Genomic DNA, 23,025 nt, shown 5'->3' on the forward strand with positions numbered 1-23,025 from the left:
GATGTTCAACCCACAGTCACATGGGCTCAGCCACCCACCCCTTTGTACAAACCAGAGACAGTGGAGATGTGGTCCTTACCCTCTGAAAGGCACCCTTGAGTTGGAGGTGTGGCACAGCGTCAGCCATGCAGCGAGCTTTTGTTACATTATGCTGGGACCCACTGATGGATAAAAGGATGGGCTCAGTCTCTGCACGACACTTAAATTGTCAAACTGGTGATCACATTGTAATTGTCATTACAGATGAGGGTGCATTCAGGGGTAAGGGAGCAAAAGGAGATACCAGCTTGGAGAGTAGTAAAAAAAAGTCTTCATCAGCCATTTACTGTGTGTTCAGCAGAATGAAACAGTTGGAAACAGCACAGATATTCGATGTAAAGTAGAACTTATGCTGAAATATATTTTTAAATATTGGGAGATACTAAAACATGTGTTCCTCGGAATCCCCTTGAAGTGATGATAAAATTGAGCAGCGGGCCTTGGACAGGAGCAGCGATCAAGTTTAAACTCCACCTTCTCCCCAGGTGGCCGCAATGACTCATTGGAAAAGCACTGGGTTGGGGGCAGATGTTTATGGGTCTGATTCAGGGTCCGCTAAATTTCATTAGCTCTGGGACCTGAGTCACGTCCCCTTTACGTTTCTGAGTCTAAACTGCATTAAAACCAGCTGACTCACCTGGGCGCCCAGGTGTGCTTTTCCCTGCATCCAGGGCTCGGCTCCCAAGAAGAGGGTTCCCATGCTAGGAGAGCTGCTTTCTGAGGCCATTCCTGGGCACCAAGTGCTTTGCTGGGTTTTTCTCTTCCCACTGATGTCACATCAGAGCTGTTGCTCTAATTCACCTTTTCTCCTACCAGACTATGAACTGCTTGTGGGAGCAGGGGCTACCTTCCACTTTTTATAATCCCGGTGTTGAGCCTATGGATGATAGAAGCTCAGAAGAAGAGGTTCTCTGTTCTGTTGAGTGCATGTTTGTGGGCTTTTTTTTTGGCATCTCTCTTTTTTTTAAAGAGTTTTTTTTAATGTGGACCGTTTTAAAAGTCTTTATTAATTCGTTACAATATTGCTCTGCTTTATGTTTTTTTGTTTTTTGTTTTGATCTGCAAGGCATGTGAGGCCTTAGCTCCCTGTGAAGTGTTAGTTGCTCAGTTGTGCCGGACTCTTTGCAGCCCCATGGGACTGCAGCCCACCAGGCTCCTCTGTCCATGGTATTCTCAAGGCAAGAACACTGGAGTGGGGTGCCATTTCCTTCTGCAGAGGATCTTCCCGACCCAGGGATTAAACCTGGTTCTCCTGCATTGCAGGCAGATCCTTGACCAACTGAGCTATGGGAGAAGCCCTTAGCTCCCTGACCAGGGATCAAACCCACACCCTCTGCATTGGAAGGTGAAGTCTCAGCCACTGGACCCCCAGGGAAGTCCCTGGCATCTCTTTTTGGTGGGGTATTTCTGAGCAGAGGATATCTGTCTGTGCGGAGGGCCTTGAATGGCATGCTTGGTGGGTTGACCAGCGGTCTTTGGTGTTTCCTGCCTCCCTCCCTGCTTATCTGCCCCTGAGGCTGGTTGTGGAGCCGCGGCCCTGGGGCTGGGGCTGAGATCAGGGAAGGACCAGGCAGTTTTAGCTGATGTGCTTTTAGCTCAGTGTTCCATGCCCCTGAGGAGCAGGTGGGACAGGGGTCCATCGTCTCCTGTCACCGCAGGTGCTCACAGGACTCCTGCAGTGTGGATTCCTGAATAGAGATATCATGAGGAACTCTTGACTCCACTGGGGAGGAATGAGGATTTTGGAAATGCCATCTGGCAGGCAGAAGCCTCAAGTCACTTGGAGATCTGTCCTCATGAAGGTAATGAGCAGCGGTTAATGGCTCAGTGGAAACTCTGCAAGGGAAAGTACTAACGTCCCTGAGGACAACCCGCGATCCCATGAGAGGGAATAAAACGTGGCAGGAAGGAACCTGGACTCTTAATAAAAGTTTTTCTTTTCCGCTCTCTGTGGACGGTACTTGAAAGCCTTTCAGTGGCTTGGAGTGAAGGTGCAGGCCCTTTGGGTGTTGCTGTGCTGTCCTGAGCTGGAAGCTGTATTTCAACCAGAAAACCATAAGTAATTCTAAAATGTTTTTTGTACATGATCTTGTCCTGATAGCAGTTAATGTTGCAGCAGTCGTTGTGTATCCACTGCTGCACAGGGTGCTTGGATTGCACTAACCCTAGCAGCAGCCCTGGAGGTGGGCGCACCAGGGGATCTGCTTCCCCAGTAGCAGGTTAGTAAGAGGGGAACCTGGGATGAGAACTGGGTGTGTCTGATCACACCCAGCGCCCAGGCTTTTTGTTTCTGGACTTTATTACTTAAGCATTCAGCTTTATGGTATGAGAATGTGTCATTAAAAAGAAGTACCCGGATTGATCGAGGAGAGGTAATTGGAGCCAGCAGGGTTCTGAGCACAGTGAGGGACTTGTATGTGTTGGTTGCTCCTCCTTAGCACAAAGATACAGATAGTTTTTATCCAAAAAGATGCAATGGCCTTTAGGCATATTATGCTTAGGATCTGAGGTTTTTAAATATTCTCAATTCTCATAGAAAGGAAAACCTGTTACTTGGTGAGAGGCAGTAGGATGTCCAGGCCCTGTTGGATTCTGAAGAATCTTTAGAACATAGCATCATACCGTCTTGGGCATCCCTGGTGGCTCAGTGGTAAAGAATCCGCCTGCAATGCAGGAGACCTGGATTTGATCACTGGGTCAGGAAGATCACCTCGAGAAGGGTGTGGCGACCCACTCCAGTATTCTTGCCTGGGAAATCCCATGGACAGAGGAGCCGGGCGGGCTGCAGTCCATGGGGTCACAAAGCATCAGACATGACTAAGCGACTGAACACACATGCACACACATCATACTCTCAAACCCTGTGCTTGGGAAAGGACCTGATTCAGATTCCATTATACTGTCTAGTCACTGTAGTATCCCTTTTGCAGATTTTGAATTCTAAGTTGTGTTGCCACTTGTAAGCTGAATCTCTGTTAAGGACCAAGTCATCCTTGAGCAAGGAAGGGAGGTTTCTTTCCCTTGGGTCAAGGGTTTCTGTCTGAAGTAGGAAGAATATGTTAACGTGGAGATGAAGACAATACAAACACACATCCCTTGGAGAATAATGCTGTTACTTTGGGTGTTGCTGTTACATGTGAATGTGTTAGAATAAGAAGGAATTTGCACAGGTGGACTCAGGTAATGGGGCTGTACCATAAAGAAGGCTGAGGGCTGAAGAATTGATGCTTTCAAACACCATGCTGTTTACATAAAATATGTGGTTCATGTTGAAATTTTGTGAGAAAAAGGTTGCATGAATGGTGTATTTCTTTTTCTTTACTTTTGGGTAAGAAATGAGGAAGTTGTTTGGGGAAATTAGGGCTTGCTGAATGCTGAGTCTGCCTGTGCTGTATTGTTATAGTAAATACCTAGGCTTGATATGGGCAGGTTGTCTTCTCTGTGTTAGAAACAGTATGATGTAATAGAGTGTTTGGACTTGAACTTTGGAACTTGAATGGTGGAATGATTTCTGTGTTCAGTCACTTTGTTGAGTGCTGTCTACAAATATTCTACTTAACTGTCCCCACAGTGGTGGTGGTGGTCGTCATTCAGTCCTGTCGGACTCTTCGTGACCCCATGGACTGTAGGCCACTGGGCTCCTCTGTCCATGGAATTCTCCAGGCAAGAATACTGGAGTGGGGTGCCATTCCCTTCTCTAGGGTATCTTCCCCATCCAGGGATCAAACCCAGGTCTCCTGCATTGCGTACAGACTCTTTACTGTCTGAGACACCAGGTCATTATTCACTGTACAGAGAAGGAGAGCGTAGTTCCAAGAGGTGAGGTCAGTCAGACCAGTAGCAAAACCACTAATGATCAGTCCTGGACGTTTGTGAAATTAATTTCTGTGGTTATTGCTGATTTATGGAGATTCTTTTAAAATTTTCTTTTTAATTAGAGGAAAAGAGATTCTCACCTTCTTACCAGATAGCATAAACAGCCTGGGTTATTTTTTGAAAGAATAGCAAGCATGTTGGAGACGTAGTGACTGGGTTTGTCTTAGTCATCATTAGAATGCAGTGTTGGGGTCTTTTTAAAAGGCTTTACCTCCCAGAGAAATATTTGAATAAAGTGATTTTATTCTCTCAATAATCTACCTTAATTTAAAATTGTTCAGTCTTTTGCACGTTCCATGCTTGAGGCTGATACTTATTTAATTACCTAAGTATAGACTTTAAAGTGCTACTTTAATGTCACTTGACTAAGAAAAGACTTTTAAATACTGATACATAAATTTGTATAGGGAAAAGACAGTGATCCCATCCTGCTTGTTGCTGCTGGCTTATTAAACAGTTCTTATTTAGAGTAGGTATGGAGAGAGAATCAGAAGAGGGCAAAATATTTGATGACCTGAAAAACGGTAGAGCATTTTGCTGAAAGGGTGTTATAGGCAGGTGAGCCTGGGCACCTGTTTCTCTCAAAAGTGTGAGCTTTTGCTTACACTTAGTGAAGCCCAGAGAAGAGATGGGATTGCTCGTCTTTTCCTGGCCTGGAAATTAATCTTAGTTGGTATGATAGACTATGTGCCTTAGCAGGACTTGCCTTGGGAAGAAGGTAACAGTTTCAGGATGGGGTTGGCACGATTTGCCTTTCAAAGTTTCAAGAAGTCTCATATAGAACTCATTTTGTTGGAGCATAGCTTCATTTCAAAAACATGAATTGTTAGAGTGCTGTTATTTAGAATAGTAATAGATAATAGTACAAAATAATAGAATAAACTTTTTTCCTTACACATGAGAGCTTTAGAAAGTGTTCAGAGAACAGACTTAAAGACTTGAAAATAAAATCCAACGAAGAAAATGATAAAAGTTAAGAAATGAGTAAGATGGAACCCCAAAGGACAATGGACAACTTTAATTACAAATAAATTACTCTTAATAGCTAAACCGCCAGTGATATTTATTAAACACAAATGCTAAGGTGCTTTCCCATGCAGTCCTTACAGCCACCTGTGCTGTAATACTGTATCTCAGCTTTATTGTTGAAGAAAACAGAGATTCAGAGACCTAGATGCTTTCCCCAGGTTTATACAACTGGTCCCCAGCAAGCTCAGAATTTGAAACCCAGTCTGTTCAGCACCAAAGCCCCATGCAGCCAGCTGCTAAACTCAGCTCCCCACTGACCTTCACAACATGCGGATTTTCCATGGGAAACAGGCAGTGTCCTGTCCATTTTATTTCAGGGTTGTTTTCCTTCATTGATAATTGGTGTGTGTGTGAGTAATATAAATTAATCTTAGTTTGAAAGCTGAATTGGGAAGCTAACGTTCTTTAATTTTAATTCTTGGGTTAGTTTGTTAATTTATCCAGACTTGGCAGCTGAGCAGTGAAGCCCGTGGGATAAATCCTCACTTCTTCCTTTATTTCCCACCACCCCACCGCCGCCTGTATTCGCCATCACCTTGCTTCATCAGTCTCCTCTCGGGTTGTGTGAGGTGTGGACACCTGAAAGGCATTTGAGACCGCCCCTGGCACGGTCAGCTCTCAGTGGGTGGTGGGGATGCCCCGCTGTCCTTAGCTCCTCCCCACCCCTCCAACCCCTCCAGCCCGCCGTTGCTCTGTAGCTCCAGCTTCCTTAGATCGCCGCACACATTGTCTTCCTTGCTGCCCTTGCTTTGAAGATCTTCACAGAATGAACTGAATCACCTTTTTCCTTTTCTGCTTTTCCACCTATGTGGTTTTCACCCCGAAGGGTAATGGAAGAAAGGTAAGTGATCGTCTGTGCAGGTGGGAAGGGAGCTCAGCACCCTTTCTTACAACATGCAGCCCCTGAAGCGCCAAGACTGACAGGTTCCTGGTCTTCCCGTCGGGAGGGGCACCGGGTCTCTGACTTGGAGGGTGGTCGTCCCTGGGGTTGCAAAGAGTCGGACATGACTGATCGACTAAGCGCAGCACAGCACAGGAAAACATGAAGCCTTTTATAGACTTTATAGTTTTCACGGTTCTGGTTTTAGTAGCAATTAGAATAGACTGAAATTTGGATGCATTTTTGTGAGTAATTATCTTTCTCAGTTTAAGATTCTGTCATTACACTGACTGCCAGAACAGTTTTTGATGTTTTTAAAACCTTTAAAACTTCATTTCTGTGTATTTATTGATTTAAGGACTATCTAATCAGATGATGTTTTTAACTACAATCCAGATGTCTGAAATCTTGATGTAAACTATAGAAGTCTATGCCTTTTTTTCCCCTTTTCTTTTTCCTTTTGGCCAAGTGCAAAGCGTGTGGGATCTTAGTTCTCTGACCAGGGATTTAACCCATTCCCTTGGCAGGAAAAGCACCGAATCCTAACCATTGGACCACCAGGGAATATCTATAGAAGTCTTTGCATTTTGAGCAATAAAATCATCGTTCTTGATACCAAGAGCCAATACCCAATTTTATTTCTATCTTTGAGTCAACTTTGGAAATTTTCTTTATAAAACACCAGTAAGTGACTTCATTATGTTACAGAGACAGATGTGGGAGCAGAGTTAGATTTTATAAAAGAGCTGATTAGTCGCCACGTGGTTTGGGTCCTTTCTGTCGTCTGTAAACAAAGTGAGAAAGAAAAGGACCCAGTGCCCTCATGTATCCATGTCTCGGTTTGTGGCTGGTCTAGTGAATACAGCTGAGCTCCTTTCTTGTTGTCATGAATAAGGCTTTGTAAAGAACAAACACAGCCCCTCATGACTTGTATTGTGCTTGTAACTCGTGGAGACCTTGTTGTTCCAGGTGAGAGGGCTCCTCGGCAGGGAACCCAGTAGGCCCTGTCTTCTGAGGAACAGCAGTTTTATCAGGGAATGTAGATGACCTGCACGTCTCTAGGAAGACAGGAAGAGAGAATCGGGAGTCTCCCCATCCAGGGAGAAGCCCAAGTGGGGACCTTGGGGAGAAGGTCCCTTCACCCCAAGAGTCGCACAGTAGTGACTGGGAACAGAACAGGGGCCTCTGAGTCTTGTATGAAGATGATGTGGTGGCTGCTTTTTGCTGGTAAAGCAGCTCGTTTTATAAAAGTGTTTTAAAATTCTTCTCTTAGAGTCACAGACTAACAGAGCTGGTTTCCAGCCACAGAGCTCAGCTCATGCTCTGAGTGAGTGCTGGCAGGCTTGTCCCACCCCGGGGGCTTTTCTAGGTGTGGATATATTTTCAATTTTTAGAACTTGAATTTATACACTGTCCCCCCCCCCCGATATCATATTTCCATACAAGCCTACCAAATCCTACTTTAACTAAAATCCATAAATTTTCTCACCCCAAAGTAGCAATAAAACTGGTCAAAACCATGTTGGGCTCTGAAAATTTACTCAAAGCAAACAGCAATTCGAGAAGCTTTTATTTAAAAGAAAACTGTTGACCTTTGAGTGAGAACAGTGGGAACGGCGGTGTTCCTGCCTGGGCTCCCCTCCACCCCTCATTCCCTGGCAGAGAGCTCTCCTGGGGCAGAGACAGCTGCAAAGACCGCAGCTTTGGTTGACTCGGTTCGGGGTGGAAGGCAGAAAACCCGGGCAGTGGCTCACAGGGGACGCCTCTAGCTCTCCCCTCCTGAGGATTTGGTCTAACATTTAGCAGAGCGATTCTTGGCAGCGAGAGAGCCATGGAGAAACTAGAGAAGATACTGATACAACCATGGCTGCCTGGAGACTGCCTCCATGTCAGGGGAAGTCTGGAGGGCCTGAAGGACAGAGGGTGGGCTTGAAACCTGCTGGACTGTTGGACGAGCTCTCAGACCCACACCTGGAACCCTCAGCAGAAGCCTTACTGGTAGCGAATTTTTAAGCACAAGCCCTGACTAGCCATTGACTGACCACTGAGATTACAGACACAGGGGAGACTCCTAGAGTAAGGCTGAAAAATAAAACCATGAATTTAAAAATCGGAGGGGAGATGTCAGCCTCTGTGTACCATGGGTAAGAGAGATGCAACAGAAACAGCACACTCCAAAATCACTGCAAACAGTGACCGCAGCCATGAAATTAAAAGACACTTGCTCCTTGGAAGGAAAACTGTGACAGACCTACTGTGTGCTTAATTGCTCAGTCATGTCCCATTTTGGCAATCCCCATGGACTATAACCTGCCAGCCTATTCTGTCCATGGGATTCTCTAGGCAAGAATACTGGAGTGGGTGGCCATTCCCTTCTCCAGGGGATTTTCCCGACTCTGGAATTGAACCTGGGTCTCCTCATTGCAGGCAGATTCTTTACCATCTGAGCCACCAGGGAAGCCCATGGCAAACCTAGACAGTATATTAAAAAGCAGAGACATTACTTTGCCAACAAAGGTCCCTCTAGTCAAAGCTATGGTTTTTCCAGTAGTCATGGACAGATGTGAAAGTTGGACCATGAAGAAAGCTGAGCACCGAAGAATTGATGCTTTCAAATTGTGGCGCTGGAGAACGCTCTTCAGAGTCCCTTGGACTGCAAGGAAAACAAACCAGTCAATCCTAAAGGAAATCAACCCTGAATATTCACTGGAAGGACTGATACTGAAGCTGAAACTCCTTTTGGCCACCTGATGCGAAGAGCTGACTCTGGAAAAAACTCTGATGCTGGGCAAGATTGAAGGCAAAAGGAAAAGGGGACAACAGAGGATGAGATGGTTCGTTGGCATCACTGACTCAATGAACATGAATTTGAGCAAACTTTTACATATGGTAATAGTAGCACAAAGGACACAGAAGAAAATGGAGCTGTATTGGAGCCAGCTTGCTGTTTTATTAGAATTAAGTCAGCGTTGATCTGAACTAGGTTTCTGGCCTGAGTGGCCAGGTGGACTATATTATGTAGGAAATGGGGTGGCTGGGGAGAGGCAGCTTACTGGGTGGGGGGGGCTTTCTTTGCATGTTACATTTGAGAGGCTTCATTAAATATTCATGTGGGAACAGCAGTCAGACAAGTGTGGTGTTCAAGGTAGAGGGTTTCAAGCCTTCAGTGCAATGAAATTCAGAAAGAAATGTGCCTGAAAAAGAGAAGAGGACTGAAGCTTCATTTACCAACTGGTCTGGAGTCACCAGCTAGGAAGAGACCAAGCCAACTTTCCAGCCCAAGCCAGTTTGAACTCCAGAGTCGACTTCTGTGTTTTCTTGATATGCTCTAATTTATAAACCTGACTTTTTCTCCTTAGTTTCTGCAGCCGATATAGTATGAGGTATTTTTTAGTTTCTCCTTGGAAACCCTCCGCACTTGCTGTCACATCCCCATCTTAACTTAGAACTTGTTTCTTCCTGCTACATGACTGCTCCTCTGACTCCCAGCCTTATCTCTTACATCCATCCTGTGTATGGGTTAGTCTCTGTTACTTGCCTAAGAACTATTTCACTAGATCACTCTTTGCTCAGAAATCTTTGAACGCCTGCAGGAGAATAGCCAGAAATACTCAAGACACTCATGGCCCTTCGAATACCCTGAACCCTATTTTATGCACTAACTTATTTCCTGTAGTTTCTCCCAGTTTTCACTGGTACGTGTCAGGCTGGCCACTCCTGGGTCTGGGCATTTAGCCTCACAGGGAGGCATCATCTCCTCTGTGTCGCTCCTGTTCTATATTTGTGGCTACATCCACATCAGCGTCGTTCCGGGAGGAGCCCTCAGTTACTTCCCTGGCCTGCAATGAACATCTTTTCACACTGCTTCCGTTCTACTCTGCCACTTTACGGAATGCCTTCTCTTTGTCAAGCTCAGTGCCAGGCTCTCATAGACTCAGACGTCTGAAATCTTCAAGGAGTGCCATCTAGGGAAGGGTACAACATCTAAGAGAACAGTTTTCACAAGATGCGATAAAGATGCTCTAAATAGACATGGTGAGACAGGGGTGACTGGCATCTCAATAGCTAATCCTGGAAAACCCAGCACTGTCACTCACCATTGGCTGTCAGACGCTGTGGCTGTGCTCCCTGGCTTGATGTCAGGTTCCTGCAACGGAGAAGTCGTATCTCACTGTTCTTTCTGTTCCTTCTATAAAAGGCAAGTGTATTGAGTTAAAGTGAGATCTGTAACAGACAAAACTCTCCGAAGAGATAAGGCATGTGATTTCAAAATGTGAAGAGTGGTTACTGTATATCTTTACGAGAATGTGTTTGTAAATGTGATAATAATGGAAGAGGGCTTCTCTTGTGGCTCAGTGGTAAAGACTCCACCTGCCAATGCAGGAGACACAGGTTTGATCCCTAGGTTGGGAAGATCCCCTGGAGCAGGAAATGGCAACCCACACCAGTATTCTTGCTGGGAAAATCCCATGGACAGAGGAGCCTGGTGGGCCGTAGTCCAGGTGAAAGTGAAGTCACTCAGTTGTGTGTGAGTCTTTGTGACCCCATGGGCTGCAGCCTGCCAGGCTTCTCTGTCCATGGGATTTTCCAGGCAGGTATACTGGGGTGGGTTGCCATTTCCTTCTCCAGAGGATCTTCTCGACCCAAGGATCGAACCTGGGTGTCCCACATTTCAAGCAGACTCTTTGCTGTCTGAGCCACCAGGGAATCCCGGGCTGTAGTCCAAGGGGTCCCAAAATGTCAGATATGACTTGGCAGCTAAAAAACAATAGTGGAAGGAGCCTTTCAGCTTGGCTTAAGAGGTCACCTAGTTAGATAGTTGATACTCACTCATTGGTTACCTGAGGATAAACTTAACCTTTGGTCCTAATACCTTAGCAGAAACAAAGTATCTTAGAATGTGTTATTGTGTACAAAGTAAAAAGAGCAAGAAATGTTAAGGATTGCATTTACTAAAATTCCATGAAATTGATAACTGGACTTTTAGAATAAGATGCAAGTACTATCAAAAAGATTTTAGAAACTGATGTTTTAATGATGGTTATAAGACTAAATTTTGAGGCTTCCAGTAATTATAGTAGATTCAACACACACGTTGATCTGAGACTCAAAGAGGCTGAAGCTGGAACCTAAGTGCTGGCAAGGCTGGTGCTATCGAGGATGGGCCAGTCTTTGCTGACAGGTGCAGGGTGGGTTGGAAGGTGGCATCTGGGGAGCAGAGCCTGTGTGCAGGCTGTGCAGCTGCGGACGGCTTGGTCCTGGCGATCCATGCTGGATCCTTTGAAACTACGCCTGTATTACTTTCGTAAAAGTAGAGTGAGATGAAAGAAGGGCCAAACTCACTCTGGGTTGCTGGTTTTAGAATAACAGCCTCATTCTCAGGTATGCCACCCCGTTGAAAATGAATTCTTCAGGTTGCCACGCACGATAGCCACTAACTATAAACGAACAGACTTGATTAATCATAAATTTTTAAATAAGAAACTTGAACAGTTTATAAGCAGTCAGTCTTTCCAGGTCCCTGCTGACTTTATCAGACTTAAGGTCCTATTTTGAAATATACCCAGAAATAGAACACTCATCTTTTGTTTTATTTCATTCGCCTGTAGGTCCCAACTGTCATTATGCCTAATAGTTGTGTTCGTATGCACATGACTGTGTGTTTGTATTTAAAGGCATGGGACTGGATAAAATCCTTTCGGAAATGGATATAAACGGAGAAGAGGACTGAACCCTGGAGTCCCAGATTGAGAAGGAATCTGCAAAGGAGATTATAAAATTTGTTTCCAAATAATTTAAAAATCAACTTTCTTTAGGTAAAAATTACCTTAAACAAAGTAGGACCACCGGTTCAGTGAGTTTTAACAAATGTCCAGACCTGTGTAACTACCCTCCAAATCCAGACGCAGGACACTTCTTTCATCCTCGAAGGTTCCCGCATTCCCTTTGTAATCTTTATAGCCCAGCCCCCTGCAACCTGTTCGCTCTCTGCTTTTTACCACCTTTGATCAGTTCGTCTGTTTTAGAATTTCATGTAAATCGAACTGTATAGTAAGTAGGGCTTCCCAGGTGGAAATCCCATGGACAGAGGAGCCTGGTGGGCTACGACCGTGGGGTCCCAAGAGTTGGACACGACCAGGCAACTAAGCACACACCACAGTTAGCCCTCAGATGTGTCGGCCTTTGCTGAATTGGGGCCACACCCACAGCCCCCTGAACTTGAGCACCCTGAAAGTGATGAGTTTCGTTTGACTTCAGCACATTAAAACAACGGCTCACTTATAAGTTTTTGTCTTTCTCTCCATCAAGATTTTGAACCTTTTGGTGATGTTGCCTGTTTTCCTCATTTGGGAAGAATTCTTTTTCAGTTCTCGACATTTCAAGCTCATTAATTCCCATAGTCCCTGAGCACTTTGTTTTTCCCTGAACAATTTCCACTTCATATCTAATATCTAGAGAATGGGTATTTTAGATGTGGTTTCTCTTTTTAAAATGGGGCTGTAATTCAACACTTATATTTGAATGAATAATAAAATGTTCTCTCTGGAACTCTTCAAATCTTGTTGATTTCATTTTGTTATAAAGGATGATAGTATCAGGATGCTTTTAAAACTGCAGAGAGCAGAAATCCTAACTCATAGTGGTATAATGGTATAACTCATAGTGGTGTAATGGTAACCAGTGCAGAGAGATTCACCTTTCCAGGGAGAAGTCATGAGGCGAGGCAGTTCTTGTTGATTAACTCAGCAACTCTGTTTTCATGAGGGCATCAGAAAGTTCTGTATTTTGTTTTATTTAGCTTTTCTGCTTCACCATCTCACCAGATTGTCTGTAGGCTAGCTGGGCTTGATCGACATAGCAGTAGCAAGGGTCCCGTGTTGTGTTTTGCCTAGCTGCTTACCTGTGTCCGACTCTTTGCAACCCCCAGGTTGCCCACCGGGCTCCTCTGTCCAAGGGGATTCTCCAGACGAGATTACTGGAGTGGGTTGACATGCCCTCCTCAGCAAGTGTCCTACTTGCTATTTAAGGAGAAAGCCTTTCCAAAAGCTCCGTGTCATGTTTCACTGACTATACTTAAGTTTCAAGCCCACCTGTAAACTGTCCGTTGCAGGGAGTACGAGACCACAGTGACTGAGTTAGATGGTCAGTCTCCCTCCCTGTGTATCTGCCTTTTCTAAGGAAGAGAATGAGGGTTCAGAAGTAATGTCACTTTCTCAAGATCACACAGATAGCAAGAGTAAAAAGTTGATGGGGCCATTATTTAAATCTCAGTCAGGTCTGCTTGGATTTTATGTGCACGTATGTTTTTCTGTTTGGAGACATTCAGTGAAACATACGCCCTGACCACAGCACTGATGAGAATACCATGCATGTACGTATTGGCCTGTATGTCTGTTCTCTTCTGCTGATGCTGAACTTGACAGATCAGAGGCTTTCCCTGTCACCCTTCCCTGCAGCCTAACTCAAAGATAACAGTGAAAATGTGGTGCTCTTTGGTATCGCTTAGGAATGCATTTCAGTTCTGGATAATAGGAAAAAACCCAGCACCTCAGATTTTTTCTGGACTTGGGTTATTCAGAGCCAGTGTAGCTGCTCAGCAGTGTTTATTAAAGAGGCAGGTGTCTTTCTTGTTCTGTAGTTCTGTCCTTCGCCTGTTAGCTCACTACTTCAGGGTGCAGGGTGATCGCTGCTACAGCCCTCAGATCCTTTTTCTGGGCAGAAGGAATTCACACCACACCAGCTACATGTATCCCCTCTTTTTTCTTTGATTCTACAGAATGCTTTCATTGATTTTTGACAAACTCGTAACTAATCCATGATCACAATTCAATCATGAGTTGACAGAATTAGACCACAGATTTTTCTGGTTCAGTGAAGAAGTTGCTCACATCATGGGCAAACAAATGTGGTTCAGTTAATGAATGTTGATTGATATTTTTGCTTATGTTAATGAGTAAGTTGAAAGTGAAACACTAAAGATACAGAAACTTCTGTATCTTGACACTTCTCTCTTTTTGTCCATAATGTGAGTAAGAGCAACTTCTTTGCTGAATTGAGTAATAGTTTTTGAATGCTAGAAGAATAAGATTTTCTGGGGTTTTTTGGGCATGGAGGCTAGTCACAGTGTTACAGCTGCAGGTCATGACATACTTTTAAAAGTTTAACCTGTATTGTTAGCATTCTCTTCATTGCTTCTGATTCGGGTCAGCAAACTTCTTTCATAAAGAGCCAGATAGTAAATATTTTAGGCTTTGAGGGCCTTGTTGATGCTGCTGCAACTATTCAGCTCAGGTGTTCTGAGGCAAAAGCAGCCATAAACAGTATACATGTAAATGGCCATGAGTGTGGTCAAACAAAATTTGATTGACATAAGCAAAGCAGGGAGCGAGATTTATCCTACAGGCTTTGGTTTGATTATTTCTGGTTTGAATAATCTGTTTGTTCAGTCGGTAAGTCTTGTCTGACTCTTTTGTGACCCCATGGACTGCAGCACTCCAGGCTTCCCTGTCCTTCAGTATCTCCTGGAGTTTGCTCAGATTCATGTTCATTTAATCTATAGTGTTTGCCAATTTTCAAAGTGTCAATACTTTTACACCACTAAATTTGGCTTCCTATATTGAATCATTTTTGCATTTATCCAATAAACCCTGCTTGGTCAAGGTATCTTATTTTAAATTACAATTAGTTTTAGTGTGCTAAACTCTTATTAAACATTCTTTCAGTTATCTAGTGCAGACTTCTTTGCTCAGGAATAATCCAAGTAGATCAGAATTACCTATTTGTCTGAAGTTTGAAAGGACCCTTTCCTAAAACCTCCTGAATGGTCTATTTGAAAATACATTGGTGTTTTTTTTTTTTTTCCCTCCTATCGATTTCTTCTATATTATATATGTTTAGAAAGTCCTTCACTGATTTGAGGACATCTGAATATTTATCCACAGCTCGTATGTGTTTTAGTTTTATACTGTACATTTTAGTATTTTATCCATCTAGGATTGTTTCGATGAAGGTATAGCTCCATTCACCCACCCAGATTGTTTAACTTATTAGGCGATAATCCATTCACTCCTGCTAATATGCATTGCAGCCTTCATTTTACACAGTAGTATATATTCTAGAGTCTGTTTGTGAATTTCTGTTCTATTGATATGTAAATTATTCCCCCAGATGATGTTTTTAAGTTTTTAAAAATAATTAATTATGTACACAATGGAGTATTACTCAGCCATTAAAAAGAATACATTTGAATCAGTTCTAATGAGGTGGATGAAACTGGAGCCTATTATACAGAGTGAAGTAAGCCGGAAAGAAAAACACCAATACAGTATACTAATGCATATATATGGAATTTAGAAAGATGGTAACAATAACCCTGTATATGAGACAGCAAAAGAGACACTGATGTATAGAACAGTCTTATGGATTCTGTGGGAGAGGGAGAGGGTGGGAAGATTTGGGAAAATGACATTGAAACATGTATAATATCATGTATGAAACGAGTCACCAGTCCAGGTTCGATGCACGATACTGGATGCTTGGGGCTGGTGCACGGGGATGACCCAGAGGGATGGTATGGGGAGGGAGGAGGGAGGAGGGTTCAGGATGGGGAACACGTGTGTACCTGTGGCGGATTCATTTCAATATTTGGCAAAACCAATACAATATTGTAAAGCTTAAAAATAAAATTAAAAAAAAAAAAAGTAATTATGGCTGTGCTGGGTCTTTGTTGTTATGCGTGGGCTTTCTCTAGTTGCAGCGAGGGTGGGGGGCCTGCTCTCTAGTTGTGGTCCCGAGCTTCTCAGTGTGGCAGCCTCTCTCGTTGCAGAGCCCAGGCTCTAGAGCGCAGGTTCACTAGTTGCAACACGTGGGTTTAGTTGCCCCACATGTGGGGATGTGGTGTCCCTTACATTGATGGGTGGATTCTTAACCAATGGACCACCAGGGAAATCCTGATGTTTTTAATTATTGTAGCTCTCTCCCATACATCTTAAGACTGAAAATTATTAAACATTTATGTTTATAAAATGTGAGTAAATACCACACACTGTTTATGATTTTAGATGATCGAGGACAAGTTTTAAAAATACTCTTAAGAACTTGTTTGATGTGTGTTTCAACCAAATATCTTCATACTAGATTTTGTTTTCTAAAAAGAAGGAAAAATAAATAGATACCAGTACTTACCATATTCAGTTTTATGTTGTGAGCATGACTTTCAGATACATAATCTGTTATACGGAGGTTTTTCAGAAGGAAAAAATGAATAAAAGTAGGAACTAAATGTGTTTGCTGTTGAAAATGATACAAAATTCAAGGAAACTGAAGCAGACACTATAAAGAGTTTTTACAATTTATCAAAGAAAGCCATTTGTGGAGTAGATCTCGTGATGTTTACAATTTTTGAACCATATCATATAGTTAATATGTTAGTTTAAAATATATTCTTTAACAAAATGAATCTTTTTATTTCGCTAATCTAGCTTGTTTTTGTTTTCCAGATACTGTTTCGTGTTTGCTTTGGGATACCTCACAGTATGCCAAATCACTAGAGTCTATATCTTTGATTATGGACAGTATTCTGCTGATTTTTCAGGGTAAGATGAAAACTTTGATTCAAAAGTCTGTTTATCTATCCTAACATGTTGGTTGAAAGACAAAATATAGTTCCATTTAGTAGTTCAAATGAAAAAGTCTTTTCGTTTAAAATTCTTTTTGTAAATTTAACATTTTTCTTCTTGGAAAGTGGTCTTTTATAGTGATGTGTAAGTCACAAAAATAACCTTTTTTTTAAATTGACTTTTGTAAAATTTCTGAATATATTGGAATAAAATTTGTTATATTATATGCCAATATTGAATGCATTTTCTAATTCTGGGCTTCCCTGGTAGATCAGACGGTAAAGTGTCTGCCTGTAATGCAGAAAACCTGGGTTCGATCCCTGGGACAGGAAGATCCCCTGGAGAAGGAAATGGCAGCCCACTCTAGTATTCTTGCCTGGAGAATCCCGTGGATGGAGGAGCCTGGCAGGCTACAGTACCTGGGGTCGCAAAGAGTCGGACACGACTGAGCAACCTCACTGGTTCTAATGCTGTTAGAAATTTTTGGAGTCACTTAATAACTATTGAAAATCAGCCCCTTTGAGCCTGCTTCCTTGCTGCCCTTCTTTTCTTCTTCTCCCTCCCGCCCTGCCTCCCTCCCTCCCTCCCTCCCTCCCTCCCTTCCTCCCTCCCTTCTTGGAATCCCGTTTGTACAGTGTCTCCCCAGCTGCTGTGTAACATCTGATTGCTTGTTCGTGCTTCTTAACATACCATGGGACTGTCTTTGGACGCAAGTCCTTGGACTAGCTTTGTCAGTCTGAATTTCCATGAGAATGCACTTGAACATGTATTTTTCTTTTATGCATTCCACATCTATGAAATGTTTTACATTCTAATATTCAGTATTATAGTGAGTGGTATAAATAACTTCAGGCTTTTTTTTTTCTTCAGAGGAAATTTAGTCCTTCCTTGGTTCTGGAAGGGTCTTTTGCCTGTAACAGAACTGATTGAATGTCTCTTATGAGATAAATGCAGTCCAAGTCCTTAAAAATGAACTTGTTCACTGTCTTTATAAAGGGACACCTGCTAACATCTGCATACTGGGTGGGGAAGTTGAAGATAGAACTCTCTGGTGTATATATCAAGCCTGGCAGTTTTCTCTGCTGAAAAAGACACATAAGACCTGCTTTTAAGTAGGCCTTGAGTTATCTGTACAGGATAAATAATGACCAGTAAATTCAGTGGAAGGATAAGTAAGTGGAAAAAATAAAATGAAACAAATCATGGCATCTATGAATAAATTGTTGAATACTAGAAAAGAGCCAACGTTGTGTGAGCTTAAAGAAAAGTCACTATTATAAAACAGGAGAATTTCAGAAGATGAATTATCTTTTTCTCCTTAATGATATCAAAGTGGATTTTACTTATGTTAAATAGATTTTAAAACCAGACTTGGATAAAAGACTATACCTAAAAGAACAAATAAAACCAAGACAAAACAAAATTTATTAAATACACTAAAAAACTAGATAGTCAAATTAGCAATATATTGAATATAATTGAGAAATAACCTGACATACAGAAGAAGAGAATAGATGTTGGCTATCAACTTGTAAAGGACTTCCCTGGTGGCTCAGATGGTAAAGCGTCTGCCTCCAATGCGGGGGACCTGGGTTCAATCCCTGGGTCAGGAAGATCTCCTGGAGGAGGAAATGGCAACCCATTCGAGTATTATTGCCTGGAAAATCCCATGGACAGAGGAACCTGGTAGGCTACAGTTCATGGGGTCACAAGAGTCGGACATGACTGAGTGACTTCACTTTCACTATCAACTTATAAACTGCAGGAATTCTTAAAGCAAAAAGCTATTAGCAGAATCAGTTAGGTGTATTGGGCCACCTTGAATCTTGATGAACTTGGAGAGGTAGCCTAGGTCATGTGTTGTCATCTTAGTGTAATGAAAATAGGAACTAGCTATGTATATTTTTAAACTGCCACATTTACTAAGTAGTTTAATATAGCAGATTTCAATTTATTAATAAGAATTGGTAGAAGTACAAATTTGTGTGATCCAGTGTTCACTGGAGCTTCATAACCCTGTCTTCATTTTTAGCTTAGTCATTACCTTTTTTATTTCCCTTATCTGCTATTCTAAACTCTTATCACTCTCTAGCTCTAGGGGTGGGCTACCCACTATCAAAGCACATTACTCCGTTGACTTTACATAAAGCAAGTTTATTTCTCATTCACACCCAGCCCACTGAGAAGGGGGCCTCTGCTCCCCACGACCATTCAGGGAACCAGGCTTCTTTCTTGCGGCCCCACCTCCTTCAGGGTCTCTAGAATCCTCTTGATTAAATCGAGGGAATGGCGTGTCCCGTAGTGAGCTGAGCCCAGAGAGAGCATGCCTGCCCTCCACTTTCTCTCCCATTCTGTTGGAAAAAACTAGTTACATAACCCCACAATTTAGAGGATAGTGTACATTAAGAACAATATGCATGTGATAGGATCTTAAGTATTTCACTAAAATAAAAATTTTTCACTTAAATATAGTTTAAAATATTTAAGTATGTTGAAGAAATACAACATAGTGTTTTACAGATGGACAACCTGATGTAAAACTCCCAGTTTAATATTTAATTTTTATCCACTAGGAGAAAACATCTGAGCATCATCAGTGAACTGGTACAAAGAGATAAATCAGCTCAAGGAGACCATTGTGGCTGAACTAAGTTAGAGTGCTCCCTTTTGTTTTAATGCGCGCAGAAGACAAAAGAAGCATTTAGTAAGCCCTGAGTGTTACAACACATGAGCACAAGCGATCCTGACTTGCTCCTAATTAGGGTAGATATGGGAGCCATCCAAAGTGGTGTTGGCAGTCTGAGGAAGGTAGAGCTGAATCTAGTGACCCGTTCTTTGTGCTAAGCTCTCCAGTGCCCTGAAGTAAGACACACAGGGAATGAAGCCAGGCTCTTGCTGAGGAATCACGTGGGAGCTCTTCTGTACCAGCCAGTGTTACTTGCAAAGGTGTGGAACACTGATATTGTGTGTGTGTGCATGGGTGTATGTGTGTGTGTGTGTGTGTGTGTAGATAGAGAGATAGGCTCAAGATACATTTAAAATGCTGAATAGATAAAAGGGACTCGCCTCTTAATAAAAGCTTCTTTTTGCAGAAAGGTTGAAAGGCTAGGTTGTCAGCTGACATGTTGGCCTCAGGAAATAGGTAGAAGAGAAGTATAAAACAGTTAAATAGCTTTCCTTTATATCAGCAATAACTGGTTAGAAAATGTCATAGATAAAGGATCAGAGTTTCAGAAGCAATAAAAACAATGAAATGTTTAAGGAAACATGTAAAAAGAAATGGAGGGACCTTTGTGTAGACCTTTTGGTAGTAAACTATGAAGCTTTACTATAGGACATAAAAAAGACTGACGAAGCATCTTGTTTATTCAGAGAGTAACATTCAATGTTGTAAAAACAGTCCTTTTTCTCTAGTTAACCTGTAATGCGGTGGAGGTTTTGAGGGAAATTAGGCAAATTGAGAAGTTTCCCTAAAAGTGTTTGAAAGGAGCAGATTCAGTATTAAAACATATACTGCTTGTCAAGCAGACATCATTTGAATATTGTAGGACTGACATAGGAATAGCCAAATCCAAGAAGCCCGCGTAGAGAAACAGATCTCTGGATCTGGGATATAAATGTACAGAATGACAGTGCTGGGACTATGCGTCAATGAGGAGCGCCCCTCAGTTACTCAGAAAAAGAAAGGTGAATGCTTGCCTTCTTGTAGATGGAAGCAGGAACAGATTTGGGGGGACAGGAAGGAAATGAATTCTGATTGGAATATGTTGATCTTTGTGGAGCTGAAGTGTTGGTTAATGCATCCACTAAAAAAAGATATATGTGGTATCTATTTTAAAGATACATATAAATATATATAAAAGATATATATTTCCCATTGAAATCAAGAATGCATTTTAGAGCTAAGCACAGAGCATCAGATACTCAGTCGGTATCTTATTACCGGCTGCCCTGTGTGTTCGTGCAGTTACCATTTTTTTGGGTTGGCGCGGTACGTTTTGCTGGGGGCTGAGTACTCTGTAGGTGACTGTCCTGTCAGTAGAAGAAGGGAGGGACTGTTTGTTCTAAAAGCTTCATTCTGGCTCTCTGTGCTCATTGAGCTGAGTCCTGGAATGGCCCCTGGTGCTCTCTGCCATGCCCAGTAACTATGTTGTGAATAGTGTTGGCATAAATTATTCAGCCGATAAACCATCCATAGTGTTCTGCGTGTCCTGTTTCAGCCGGTGGGGGGGGTGTCTCCTGACACCTTGACCTACATTTGGTTAGGGAGTGCGTTCTGCCCAGCTGCTACTCATGTAGTTCAAGTTCCTGGGAGAAAACAGGCACGGTCTCTTACAAGGTTTGCTTGGTCTCTTCCCCTCCCTACCTGAACCTTTCCCCCTGATTGTTTTTTCCAATTTATTTATTTTTAATTGAAGGATAATTCCTTTACAGTATTGTGTTGGTTTCTGCCATACATCAGCATTTTCCCCTGACTTTATGTTTGTTCACAAAGCAGTGTGGTATAATGATACTTATCAGAGAGATCTGCAGTGTTCCCTTATGACTCTAAAAAGTTGATCAGTTCAGTTGCTCAGTCGTATCCGACTCTTTGCGACCCCATGCACTGCAGCACGCCAGGCTTCCCTGTCCATCACCAACTCCTGGAGTTTACTCAAACTCACGTCCATTGAGTCGGTGATGCCATCCAGCCATCTCATCTGTCGTCCCCTTCTCCTCCTGCCCCCAACCCCTCTCAGCATCAGAGTCTTTTCCAATGAGTCAGCTCTTTGCATCAGGTGATCATAGTATTGGAGTTTCAGCTTCAACATCAGTCCTTCCAGTGAATATTCAGGACTGATTTCCTTTAGGATGGACTGGTTGGATCTCAAAAAGCTGATCACTGGCCCTCAAAGTCCACGCCATGTGTGCCAGGCCTTGCCTCTCTGCCCGCCTCGTCTGATGCTGCGGTCGCATAACTGCTTCCATGTCCTCATGCTTCTTCTACTGCCCATAGGCTTCTCCCTACCAGAAACACCCTTCCCAACCTGCCCGCGTGTCCAACCTCCTGGCTCCTAGAGGCTCAGATGAAGCGGCTCCTGTTCCAGGTGTTTCCCCATAAACTTGCTTAGTTTCTTTGCATGTGTCTTCAAACGCTTGGCCCTTAACACTTTTCCATGTAGCTACTCGTGTACCTGTTGAGCTCCTACTTCAGTGAGCAGGTTCCTTCAGGGATAGTGCTTAGCAGTTAATTATTGCAGCCATCCAGTACCTTCTGCTGAGCAGTGGTTCCGGTATCTATTGAACGAGGGTTTTAAAGGGTTTTATCAAACATCTGCTGTGCCTCGGATACTGTTCATGGCCTTTGTCCTGTTGCTGTTTTATTTAATCCACACAGTGGCTTTATTATCCCCATTTTATAGATAAGAATTTGGAGGCTGGGGAGTTAAACAGCTCCCCTGTGTCCACAGTTGATGAGTAGTGGAGTCAGGACGTTTTCTGGCTCACGTGTCCAGCTGCCTGTCCACACCTCTCTGCCCGGTTATCCAGTCAGCATCTCGCACTGAACTTGCCTGACCCGGACTTCCCAATGCCCCTGCCCTGTTCTTCCTGCATTTCTTCCCAGCCAGCTCCGTCCTTCTTGTCCTTTCCTCTGGTCAGAACCCTTGGTGGCCTCAGGTCTCAAGCCCTGATTCTGATCCACTGTCGAACAATCATCAGGTCCCGCTGTCTTTGCCATCAGAAGACGACTGGGATGCACTACGCCGGGTCTGTGCTGTCATCCTGCTCTGAGATGCCGTCCTTGTCTCCTCTTACCCCCCAGCACCCCACAGCCCTCTCTACCCAGGAGCGAATATACCTATTAAAAGCTAGTGAGTGCCCTGCCTGTTGCCCTCCACGGTCCCCAGTCTCTCTTGGGTCTCAGCCCTGTCCTCACAGTCCCTGCAGGAGCCTCCTAACTCTGACCATCCCGACACGTCTGTCTTCAGCATCTGTCCTGTCTTTACTCACCGGCTCCAGCCACATCCCCGTCCTCACTAGCCTCCCAGCAGGCCAGGTCAGCCTCACCTGGGGAGGGGTGCTGGTGAACCCGCCTCTGCAGGGCTTGGTCCCTGACTCACCTTCTCTGTGAAGCATCACCCCTGGGTGAGGCCAGTCCCCACCAGCCTCCTGGCACTCCTCTCCCCACCCAATTTTGTTCTTCTGCTCAGCACACAGCAGCAGCTGGCACACTGTGTATTTACCTCTAAGTTCAGTTGTTATCCATCCCTCCCCTGTACACAAATGAGAACCCTGTCTCATTCACAGCTGTGTCTCCAGCACCTGGTACCTTGTAGGCGCTCATTAGACGCTTGTTTTCAAAATGAGCGGGTGAAGGGCCTGGATGGATGGATGGATGGCTCTCGGAAGCCTTTTCCTCCCCTCTCAAGGCGCATTCCTTTGGCTTTAGGTCCGAGGGGTTTGTTGGTTTCATTGGGTTTTGCTGTTTGCAGACGAGCCCCTGAGTACTTTAGACATACCTGAAAGCGGACAGGTCAGTTTGCTCTGTTGTCAGGCCCCTGTAACCTGGTGGCATGCTGACCTTGTATCTTGTGTGTGTGT

At 43.5% G+C, this 23,025-nt stretch overlaps 1 protein-coding gene across 4 annotated transcripts in view; it reads left to right on the forward strand.

Moving 5' to 3' along the window:
* Positions 1–23,025, forward strand: part of MBOAT2 (membrane bound O-acyltransferase domain containing 2) — a 109,473-nt gene that overhangs the window by 60,388 nt on the left and 26,060 nt on the right. For 3 of the 4 annotated variants that reach the window (XM_025261583.3, XM_006073815.4, XM_025261582.3), the window contains exon 4: positions 16,324–16,419. In XM_025261583.3, coding sequence (XP_025117368.2) covers positions 16,324–16,419 — 96 coding nt within the window. Of the gene's footprint in view, positions 1–5,591; positions 5,786–16,323; positions 16,420–23,025 lie in introns of those variants that run through there. The other variant, XM_044926276.2, reaches the window with a different exon arrangement.

The sequence above is a fragment of the Bubalus bubalis genome, chromosome 12 (genome assembly GCF_019923935.1).
Source record: "Bubalus bubalis isolate 160015118507 breed Murrah chromosome 12, NDDB_SH_1, whole genome shotgun sequence".
Taxonomy (NCBI): domain Eukaryota; kingdom Metazoa; phylum Chordata; class Mammalia; order Artiodactyla; family Bovidae; genus Bubalus; species Bubalus bubalis.